This window comes from Corvus brachyrhynchos, unplaced genomic scaffold (assembly GCF_000691975.1).
Source record: "Corvus brachyrhynchos isolate BGI_N302 unplaced genomic scaffold, ASM69197v1 scaffold87, whole genome shotgun sequence".
Taxonomy (NCBI): Eukaryota; Metazoa; Chordata; class Aves; order Passeriformes; family Corvidae; genus Corvus; species Corvus brachyrhynchos.
This window is the reverse complement of record NW_008239767.1, coordinates 2,424,323-2,436,284: the sequence shown is the minus strand read 5'-3', so window position 1 is coordinate 2,436,284 and position 11,962 is coordinate 2,424,323. Positions and strand designations below refer to the sequence as shown.

The window sequence follows — 11,962 nt, the reverse complement described above, 5'->3', positions numbered from 1 at the left end:
GTGGGGGGGATGCTTCCAGCATCTTCCTCACAGGAGCCATCTCAGTGGCTCCCTGCTACCCAAAACCAGGCTGTGCCAAACCAGTACATGAATAGGAAGCTTAAAGACTGTGTTTCAGGTTCAAAGTGTTTGTATCCATATAGATGGATGTGTGCGTGTGTGTGTATATATATATATATGTATAAAACTTCAGGCTCCAAACAAAATATGTCTGTATGTTTGCATATGTATGTATATATAAAATGATAAAACGGTATTTTCTAACCTCTGTAGAAGTTAGGTATTCATGAGCATTCAGATATGGCATTCATGAAACATTTTGCTAAGGAGTATTTGTTTGTAACCACAGAGTAGATTAAAATCAGTTTATTCAAACACAGTTCTGGCATTTCCTCGTCTAAGTTTTCTTATAAGATGACTTTAATTGTTTAGGTGCAGTTTTTAATGGATTAAGAGGGGTTATAGAAACATTGATGGTGCTGGTTATCTCTGTGTATTATAATTACTGTGGGACTGCAGTTCTAAGGACAAAAACAAGGCATGTGTGAATTATATCTCTAGTTATTAGACAATATCGCTCTTTGGTCAAAACGTTTTAGCATCCTCTTGCTACCTCATAAAATCGCTGTTTTGGGTTAAAATAACTGGCTAAGGTGAGGAAAGAAATCTCAGCCTTATTCCTGAAGGTCTGTATGTCTGAGCTGCCCACCCACCTGCATCTCTTCCCCCTATCATCAGTAACTTTGAACATTAGCCATTTCAAATATATTTACAAAACAGAGAGCCTGAAAATCTTACAGAGTTTCCCACCTACTATCTGGAAGCACTGCAGGCCAGCTGACCCACAGTTTTAGGGAAGCCAAGTGTGACAGCAGGACTGGCTGGGTGTGCCAGAGGGAGGTGAGCAGGACAGGCTCTGTGACAGAAACCAGGATGAGCCACAGTCTGAGCACAGACAGGTGCATTGGGATCAGGCAAGGTTGACATCAAACCTGCAAGTCAAGTCAGGCTCAGGAACAGCAAAGCTGGGCTTGGCCATAGCTGCAGCATAGCTCAAGAAAGGCCTGACAGACTGAGCTTAAATGTAGCTCTTGAGTAAAGAGGGGGAGCTTCTGTAATCCTTCACACTACTCTTCTTACAACTCAACTTTAGAGCAGCCTGACTCAAGTTTACACAGCTGTGCTGAGGGAGAAGTTTGCAGAGCTGTTGGTGCACAGGGAGCTGTGTCCTTATCTGGCTGTTTTTCTTATGAACTCCTGTTCCCTTCTCCTCCAATAACGGACTCCTCTGTGGGGAGAAGGAGGTTCTGCTGGGCCTTGCTTTTGGTTGTTCAGCTTGTATAAAAACTGGTGTTTCCCTAGGACAGAAGTAGTACATGTTTTGCTGCTAGATAAAAAACAAAATGACGGTAGATATGTAGGAACATTATGTGTGGGATAGTGTCTGAGGAGAGAGGTAGGAGGCATTTGGAGTGTATGTGATGGGGAGGCATTCTTCAGGAACAGAGTGACAGAGCTGAAGTTACTGTAGTGAGTGGAGGTGTGGGGACATGAAACACAAATCTGCAGAGGAACAGGTATTGTTCATTTTGTTGCTAGCACAATAATAAAACTTTGCATCATATGGGAGATGCCAAGGGCTGGTGATAAGAGAATTTGCACTGGATGCTATTCTTAGCTTTGTCTGTAATCTTCATAAAGTAATTTCTTTTCCTTTTGCATTGCTCTGTCTCGTCTGCGCAATCTGGCCAGTCTGCACGCTCTCAAAGTGGATTATTTGAGCTGAATCCAAGTCTAATACATTAACTGTCTGAAGATGATACATTAAGCTAGTGGAAGCCTAGTGGGTGGCTAAATTGACTACCATGACTTTGAAAAGAAGGCCCCTCCAAAGCTATTTCAGGTTGTTTTTGAATTGTGTCTGAAGATGCTTATTTCTGTCTATTAGGTGTAAAGAGCCTAGGTGACTAGTTCCTCCATCTGAAACTTAGGAGTTGAGTTTCTAGTTTGATGTAATTTAATTTTGTGACTGTACAGTTCTGTCACAGTGGGCTCTGATTTTTACCTGTGGCATTCAAGGGCTATTTCTGTGAAGATTGATTATCCACACCCTTACCCCTTCCCTTTTAAGGGAAGGAAATTACACAAGCTTTGAGCATAAGCAATCCTCACCTGTTGATGTCAGACTTGGTGATGGGACACTGAAGATAGTTGCATGGCTTAATGTTCCTGCTTTGTCTTTCTCCTTTGTATAAACTGTGCACTAATTAAACTGACAATTTTCTTAGGTCTCTGGATGAGGGTATTTTGGATGGTGATGTAAGCATTCTTCTATGTACTGTCACCTTCTTTTGCAGTACAGAATATTTTTTTAGGTAAACCATGTCATGAATTGTGGTGATTTGAACTGCATTTAATCCAAAGGCAGATCATCCCAAGATCTGGGGTACATGGATGTGGCTGTGTTGTTTCCAGGGGCACCTCAGCCTTGGGAGTTATACTATGCATGTGTTGCTCATAGTCCAAGCTAAAAACATAGGCCTGACATGACTTAACTTAGTTGTGGCAGCCTGAGTTGTCTTCACTGTGTTACTCCAGGGAGCAGTGAAGAGTCTTAGTGGAAACAAATATTTGTGGCTTCGTGTGGGAATGGCCTAGTTCTGTCATGGCTAATAATGAGCTAATAATTAGCATATGACTCAAATGGTATAGCAAAACCCAGGAGGTTCTGCAGGAGACCAGGCTTTGTGTCCTTTTTCTGAGAGCAGTTATTAGATCAGGGAGGCACCAAACCTGACCTGACTTCTCATGAACAAATACTCAAGAAACACTAGGGAGCTGAGGGCTGGGACATTTTGGTGGCTGCACAAGAGTCATGGCAAGTTCAGCCAGCTGAGTTAATCAGTTTGGTTCAGTACTGATGATACTTGGCTGGTTTATTTCCATGCAGAACCATTTATGTCTCTCCATCAGTCTTAATTTCCAAGACTTCCAAGTTTCCAAGTTCTATATTTTTGAGGCTTTTTTCCCATTTTTCTGTATATGCTAGCTTCACATTTCCTGTGTATTCCATTTCTCCTAGTCATTTTGATGCCAGCTGAGGAATTAATTTAGCATGTTGAAATATCTGCAGTTGATTTAATATCTGGAATGAGTGTCTTGTTAGCAAGAAACACAGATGTACATATGTACAAACAGCTTCAAAATACCTGGACTGCTTCCTACATTTTAAAGCCCCATTGGCTTTAAATGAGGGAGATGATGCAGGTATTTACTTATCTTTTAATTGATCGCTAGAGTATGTGTGATGCTGGAGCTATTAATTCCAGTTTTGGGAAATTACTGTTGAGGTGATTTTTTTGGTTGTTGTTTGGGCTTCTTGACTTGTTTGTATAGAATGCATCGGGCCTGTTAAGTGTAACAATCCAGTTCAGTTCATTTATAGTAGTGCTGTAAGTTCTTTGGATTGGGAGTGGAAAGAAGAGTGTAGCTGTCAAATCAGTTATTGTCAAATGGGCTACAAGGTGAGTATTATTAAAGCAGGTGGAAAAAGAGAGAAAATTGAGCGATAATATCAGTATAAAAGCACAGAGGTCTGCCTTCATCTCCTCTTCTTCCTTTTCTTTGGTTCTTTTCTGCTTTTTAATGTTGTTATCTATAAGTGCAGTAAAAGCTGGAAGCTAGTTTATCATAGAATGGTTTGGGTTGGAAGGGACCTTAAAGATCATCTTGTTCCAATCCTCCTGCCGGGGCAGGGACCCCTCCCTCAGAGCTCCATCCAGCCTAGCCTTGAACACTTGCAGGGATGGGGCATCCATAGCTTCCCTGAGCAACCCGTTCCTGTGCCTCACCACCTTCACAGTGAAGAAGTTCCTCCTAATATCTAATCTAAATCTGCTCTTTTTCAGTTTGTAACCTTGTCCTGTCATTACATGTGCTTGTAAAAAGTCCCCCTCCATCTTTCTTGCAGGTTCCCTTCATGTATTGGAAGGCAACCATTAAGTCACTCTGAAGCCTTCTCTTTTCAAGGTTGACCAAACCCAATTCTCTCAGCTTTTCCCTGGATGGAGTGGTGTTTCATACCTCTAATGATCTTGGTGGCCTACTCTGGACTTGCTCTAAGGTCCATGTCTTTTTTTGTGCTGAGGACCCCAGAGCTGGATGCAGCTAAAAAGTAGTGCCCTGCTTTGAAATCACAGAATAATTTTGATTCTGTAGTTTATCCTCCCACTAAAAGTAAGTCAAACTAGATCATGTTATTCAGGACCTGGTCTAGTTGAGTTGTGACTGCTTCCAAGTGTGAAGATACCACAAATGTTTTGGGCAACATGTTTCAGTGGATAATCATCTCCATATGGGATTTTTATTTTTCCTTTTATCTGTCTGGGATTTACTATTTTGCCTCTTGTCTATGTTGCCTCTATTCTGTCATTATGCACCTCTAAGATTCTTGCTTCATCTTTTCTATATCCTGCGGTTAGGTAGTTGAAGACAGCAATGAGATCTCCCTTTAGGATTAATAACACACATTCGTCCTAATCCTGGACTTGTTCCAACCTGACAGCATTCTTCTTGTACTGAGGAGCCCAAAATTGAGAATAATACTCTGTGCGTAGATGAAGAAATACAACATAAATGGGAAGAATCACTTCCTCTGCCTGCCTTGCTACAGTATTGCTAGCACAGCCCAGCATGCAGTTGGCTGTCTCTGCTGCAGAGGCACTGGCTGGTAACATCTTCCACTTGTTGTCAGCCAGGACTCTTCAGGTTCTTCTTTCTCTCTGCAGAGCTTTCTAGCCAGTCAGCCCCGGCCTGTACTGCTTTGTGGGGCTGTTCTCTTCCAAGTACAGAAATTTGCACTTGCTTTTGAAATTCATTGGTTCTCAGCTGCCCATTTTTCCAGCCTCTTCAGGGCTTCTGAAAGGCAGCCTGCCCATTTCTCCAGCCTCTTGAGGGCTTCTAAAAGGCAGCCTGGCATTCAGAATGTGCACCATCCCCAACCTCTCCACATCCAGCTGTGGCCTGCTGAGGGTCTGTTCTGTTCTGTTCTACCAAAGATGCTAACAGGATTGGTTCCAGTATCAGTCCCTGAGGACCCCCACTAGGACTTGGTTTCCAGTTGGACTTTGTACACCTAATCCATTTCCAGACCATTTTCCACCCATCTCATAGTCCATTTACTCCATCCATATTTTTCAGACTGAGTACAAGGATACGTGACCTGGCAATGTGTATTGTTTGTTTTGTGGGGAAAAAAATATGTTTTGTGACAAAAAGCTCAACATGATTAATTTAAATCAGTTTTTGATGATGGATGTTGGATTTCAGGTTTTTTGAGATCTTGCCCTTACCACTTTGTGGTAGGAATCATGTTTTTTGTTATCCTTGGAATTGTGTTCTGGGGAAAATATTTCAAACAGAGAACTTGGTAGTTACTGGAATTCTCTTAACTTTCTATAGACTTTTTTCTTTTTTATCCAAGAACTTATGGTCACTTAAAAAGGATTACCAAAACCTTAAAGAAAATTGAGAATGATTTATGAAACAGCAACACTCTTAGAGCTGTTTGCAGTGCCATAGAATAATTCAAAAAATTTTTCCCAGCTTGTCACAGTATGATGTAACACTTTTTTAGGGTTCTGGAAATTGAAAAACTATCCTGTCAAAGATAGGTATTAAATCATGAGAATAGGGCCCTCTCTTCCTACTGGTGTAGGATTTTTCTGACAAATATACTTGTCTCTTAAGGAATACAGTATAACAAATGTGACTTCTTTTTGTTGAGAGGTTAACATTTTGCAACTGAATGAAGTGTCTTCCCGTCGGGAACTCTATAAATATTTCAAGATTTTTTTTCCTATCCTGTTAATTCTAGTTTTATGCTATTCTTGTGAATGTGGGAGGTGGTTACAGGTTATGTGCTGAAAGTCCATAATTTCTGGGCTTACACTCAAAGAATTTACTTAGTGCTATTGTAGCACTGGCTCTTTTGCATGAAGCACGTAATTTGAATACAGGACAGTTGGATATGTTATCTTGAATTTTTTGTTCTTTCACATAAATTGCAAACTTTTATAGGTAGTGCTGTTAGTGCATATCTCAGTTGGCTAATTTACATGTTAAAAAGCAAAAAAGCCTGTTTTTTTAAAATAAACAACCAAAAGTGAAACTTTTTTTCAAATCCTCAAATGTTAGGAAATGCCAGAATTAATTCCCAAAATGGAATTCTGTTAGGGTCTGGTAGTCAGAAATGAGAATCAGTGTCTTTTTCAGTCACAGTATCACATTTAAAAACAAATTCAACATTACTTCCTTTTGCTTTTCCTCTGGACAAACCCTACATATTTGCTGTAAGTGCCTACTGTAAGTTTGTATTTCATGATACGATTTAGGAGAATGCTCTGCCAGTGACTTCTACTTTCCTTTCCTGCCTCTCTCCAGGTGCACCACAAGAAGTAACTCAGGTCTGGAAGACCATGTTCTGGATTCTCCACAGCTGGAGAGTCATAAGTAAGTTTGGCAGTGGCTTAGATTCTGGAACTTCTTCACTGGGTGTTGTGCTGATCTTGACGTTGCCTCTTAATGTCGTTTGGGTTTTTTTTTGCAGTCCTTGGTCAGCAGCATCACCAACCAGCTCTCCTGTGATAGCACCTGTCATGTTTTCAGCTATTGTAGAGGAAGAGCTCCAGCAAGAAGCTGCTCTTATTAGAAGCAGAGAAAAACCTTTGGCGTTGATCCAGGTAAAGTGCTAAGTTACTGCTGCTCTAAAGTATCACAAGGAGTTTCCAATGGCTCTTTCAGAGATCAGTTTTTGGTATTAATTATGTATTCATACTTCTCATTTACATAATGATATTAAAAATCATTTAAATATAACTCCACACTGCTGTTTCATAAGGTGGCCTCTATTAAAGTCAAAATGTCTGAGTCCATGATAAATGTATTTGGAGCATCAGAGAATGATTGAGTTTGGAAGGAACCTCTGGCAATTGTCTAAACCCCTGCTCAGAGCAGGGTCAGTTTAGAGCAGGTTTCTCAAAGACATGTCCAGGCAGTGTTTGATTATCTGCAAGGATGAAGACTAATGGCATCTCTAGAAAACCTGTTCTGGGGACCCCTCTCACACCAAAAAAGATTTTTAAATGCAATTTTCTGTTTTTCAATCTGTGCCGATTGCCTCTTCTCCTGTCTTTGGGTACTACTGAGAAGACCGTGGTCAGTTTTCTTTATTCTGTCCTATCAAGTATTTATACACTTTGATAAGATCTCCATAAGCCTTTTTTTCTCCACACTAAACAAGTGCAGTGAGCTCAGCATCTCCTCAGTGTCAGATGCGCTGGCTCTTAATAATTTTTATGCTATGTCACTGGACTGTTCATTATTATATTCATGTTTCTCTTGTACTGAGAGGTCAAGAAGTAGATCTGGAACTTCAAGTGTGTCTCACCAGTGCTGAGTAGAAGGGAAGGGTCATCTATCTTATTTTGCTGGCAGTGCTGTCCCTCACAGAGCACAGGAGGCTGCCACCCTTCTTTGCCATATGAGCACATTGCTGGCTAAAAGCCTAAATTGTCCACCAGGACCCCCACTCCTTTTATGCTAGGCTGCTTTTCAGCTTGTCAGCTCCCAGTATGTACTGGTGTCTGGGGTTATTCTTCTCAGGAGCTGGACTTTGTGCTGCTCTTTCTTGAACTTCATGACATTCCTTGCAGCCCATTTTTCTCGTGTTGTCTGGGTCTCTCTGAGTGGCAGCACAAGCATCTGGTATATCAGCCACTCCTTCCAGTTCTCTACTGTTCGTAACCTTGCTGAGGGTGAACTGTGTCTCTTCCTGTGGGTAATTGATAAAGATGTTAAACAGTACTAGCCCTAGTCTCAGTCTCAGTGTTGGAGCTAGTGACTGGCCTCTAGATGGACTTTGTGCCACCGGTCACAACCCTTTGAGATCACCAGTTCAGCCAGTTTTCAGTCTGTCTCACATTGCATTTATGAGGTCTATTCTTAAGCTTGTCCACTTAAACTTTTAGTCAATACTTAAGCTGTACCACTTCCCTGGGGATCACCTAGTAGTTGCTCAGATCCTCTTCCCCTTCTTGAAGGTAGGAATGACATTTGATTCCTTCCAGTCCTCAGGAATCAACCCGTATTGCAACAATTTTTCAAGGGTTTTTTTGAGAGTGGTCTTGCAGTCATTTTGACCAGCTCTGGTCTCCAGGGCCTGGCATTGCTGGAGACTGATCTTAACGCTTAAGACCAAGATGAAGGTTCCCAGCCTTTTCCATGTCTTTTTCATTCAGTAGTGGATCCATGTTGTCTTTTTTTGCTGTTGTAGAAGCCTGTTTTGTTGCCCTTCCTATTCTTTGCCAGATTCTACCGCAGATGGGCTTTGACTTTCTTAATTCTGTTCCTGTGTGGTCACACAATGTCTCTATTTTCCTTCATCACTTTTCTCTGATTCCACATCTTGTATGCTTCCTTTTTGTTTGAGTTTTGTCAGGAGCTCTTTTTTTTGTCTGTGCAGTCCTGCCATTCTTACTTGGCTAAGGAGCTCATTGGCATGGTCTGTTCTTGAGCTTGGCCAAGGTGATCTTTGAAATCAACCAGCTGTCCTGGACCTTTCTTCTTTCTGGGGCCAAATCTCAGGAGTTTTTCCAAGCAGACTCCTTCATAGTCTTCTCTTCTGAAGTCCCAAGTTGTTTGCTATTTCCCTTGTTCCCAGCTTTCAGGATCCTGAATTCCAGCATCTCATTGTCATTGCAGCCAAGGCTGCCCTCAGTCTTCACATCCTTGACTAGTCTTTTTTTTTTTGTAAGTTTGCGATCCATCAGAATGTCTCCTTTGATCAGCTCCTTGATCATCTGTGTTAAGAATTTGTCACCAATGGGGAGACCTCCTAGAGTGCTTGTGTCCTGCTGTCTTGCCTTTCCAGCAGATACCAGGGTGGCTCAAGTTTCCCATGAGGAGCAAGACCTGAAAACATGAGGTTTCTTCAAGTTGTCTGAAGAATGCATCTATTCTACTCCTTCCTGATTAGGAGTTCTGATGCATTCAGGACCAGTGAAGCCAGTTCATAACCATGCCCATGCTGTAAACGTAGACCTGGCACTGACTGACACACATGCTGTTTTTTTCCTTCCAGATTGAGGAGTGTGCTATTCAAGATTTACTAGTCCACTATGAAGCTTTTGACAACCCTGATGAATTTGTGACCGTTGAAAGGGCTCCACAGGGACCTATAGCAGCACCTATGTGGAACAAGCACTAATTCTTACTCTTCACAGTCCTCCCTTCCACAGTTTTCACAGTTGTATGTGCACTTTTGAAATTGTAATTCTTCTTACAAGTAAAATAGGACTGGAATAATAAGAATCATGTAATTTTTAACATCAGCATTAAAACACTGCCCATAATCACTAGGTATATGTTAGAGAGAATGAAATAATGTGCTCACTGTGTCCTTTACCCACAGTATCTATTGTTATGTATGTTTTGAGAGAGTTTCTTTAATGACACATATTACTAGTAATGTTACATGAGGCTGTAGATTGGGAATGTACTTGCTAATCTTAAATTGTAAGGGTTTTTTGTTAAATTTACAGGTGAAAAGCGAGTGTTTATTTTGTGATTTAATGTGGAATTGAATGTGCACAATTAAACACCTCTAAAGTTTGGGGGGTGGTGTGTCCTTCAGGGCTTTCTTGAAAATTGGGAATATTGGGGAAAAGTTTGTGCTTGAACTTCATGTAAAAGTACAGTTTAACAATGCAGTTGTTCTTAAGTTATGCGTGCAAGTCCTCGCTCTCTGGTTGCTGTGGCCAGCGCGTTTCCCTCTTGTGCCCCACCCAGGCTGTGCCTCCATTCCCGGCCGTCACCTGCGCTCGGCTCAGCTGTGCATGTTTGTCACTGCTGTGAGTGAGCCCAGCCTTGGAGCAGCCAGCTCTGTCTTGAAGTAAAGCACACAGCTCAAGAGAACATGGGGCCACTTAATTAGCCCATGTATAGTCTTACTCTGGTAAATATGGTACGGTTTTAGAACCGCTGTGTTTGAGGGACGATTCACTTGAAGTGCTGAGGAAAAAAGATCTCTGCATACGTTGTTAAAGCTATAGGGGTGACTGCTTGACTGGGAAATTTGCAAACACCTAAGCTGCAAAGATTATCATAGATGGCTTTCAATATTGTGTTCCAAAGTTCTCTGTGCCTGGTTGAAACAAATTTATATATAAAAAAAGAAAAAAAAAAGGTAGCCTTATTTGCAATATTCTGTCTAGTTTGTCTTGTTTGTATAGGTGTGTTTGAACTTGTACTTCTTCAGTAGTGTCAGTACTTACGAACTCTGGAAAACTGGAATGGAGAGATCTGCATAAAATGAATATAGAGAATTGATCACTGTGTGATAAAAGAATCTTGAAAAAAATGATGTAGATATGTCTTAATGATTTCAGGTCAAGCTACACCAAAAAAATCCCCCACAAAAACTGTAAAAAACCGCAATAAACCATAAAATCTTGATTTATACAAAGTTAGTATACTTTTATGTGCTGTCTATATATAATCAATGATTTAGGTAACTAGAGTTACCTGTAAGTGTTCCTTTTGTGTCTGAAACAAGAACTGTAGACATTTTGAAGCTACACAGGCAAGGAAAGAGGTAGGTTTTAATTCTGTTTTAAATTCTACTGATAATTCATTCACTAAACCAATGATAATACTTGCATTAAGGGCTTTACTTGATGGACTAAAGGGCCCTAGGGCCTGCTGAAACAATCCTGGTTTAAAAGAAAGCTTATGTAATGTGAGAAATAGCTATAGAAGCAGTAGGCCTTTCCAGGTGTGAACCTAATTTGTTATCAAATGTAAAATTATTGTAAATTTGCTAATTTGCTTTTTTTTCAAAATAATGCTGTTGAAAATCTCATTCTCCTGAAATTTTAAGAGGATCGATGTTTCCACCATGCCAAGGACCTTGACTGCTTTCAAGTTGTGGTTTTATTGTCGATTTGTTTAGGCATCATCACTGGTTATATGTAATATTCGTAAACAAACATGAGGAATGATCAGAGTACCACTCTTCTGGAGTTGAGAACACTGAACTGTGTTAGAACAGCTTTGTTAAGGCTGAAATGTGTCACAGAAAGCTGGCATTTTCTAGCGCAGATGCCCGACTTTGTGGCTTTTTTTTCTAATGCCAAACATGAATTCCGTCTTTGTTCACTCAGCTCTAATAACATTTTGTCATTTCTGGGCTTGTTAACTCCTTTAACTTGCACCAAAACAGACTTGAATTCCCAGGTTCTAGTGAACATAATGTAACACATCAGAGTTTTCAGTAAAAAACAATATTTAGCATATAGATATAAGTTCAAGGAGATGTATTATAGCTATTTAGTGTAAGAAATACAACTTTAACAAAAGGGTTCTAGTGAAATATTTGTTATATCTCAAAGACAAATGAACCATCCTCCAAAACAGTTTCCTTGAACATTTTGTCTTTTTACATTTTGTCTTTTCTCCTTCATCATTCATTATCCCCAACTTCAGTAACTTCTTAAAAAGTAGAGGGATAAGTAAAACTTGGGTATGTTTTCAGATTCAAATAGAGAAACATTTAAAATTGTAATAATACTGCACTACCTTCAGGACTTGCTGTTATTGTGTCAAGGCATTTGAGGAATGTATAACGTTTTTTGCATTGTATATTGAAATGAAAATGCAAGTAAAGTGGGAGACTTCAGTCAATTATAGAACCTTTGCTACTTTTGTTCCTCAAGGTTGGAGGTTGTTTTTAGTGACTAATCTGACAGTATTGTTGAATGGAATTTCCATATAAGGACTGATTGTACAACCTTTCACAGAACACCATTGACAAAAAGAAATTCTAAATTTTGTAATTTAACTTGTGTTATAAATCTTGATGATACCTTCCTACCATATATTTTTTAACTGAATTCCCCATCCTCTA

General features: G+C 40.2%; 1 protein-coding gene across 1 annotated transcript in view; it reads left to right on the top strand.

Moving 5' to 3' along the window:
• The window catches only part of IBTK (inhibitor of Bruton tyrosine kinase), a 50,976-nt gene extending 39,237 nt beyond the window's left edge, over positions 1 to 11,739 (top strand). Inside the window, exons 27-29 of the mRNA XM_008640213.2 lie at positions 6,442 to 6,510; positions 6,608 to 6,740; positions 9,140 to 11,739. Of these exons, the coding sequence (XP_008638435.1) occupies positions 6,442 to 6,510; positions 6,608 to 6,740; positions 9,140 to 9,265 (328 nt within the window). The 3' untranslated portion in view covers positions 9,266 to 11,739. The remainder of the gene's footprint in view (positions 1 to 6,441; positions 6,511 to 6,607; positions 6,741 to 9,139) is intronic.
• The last annotated feature ends 223 nt before the right edge of the window (positions 11,740 to 11,962 follow it).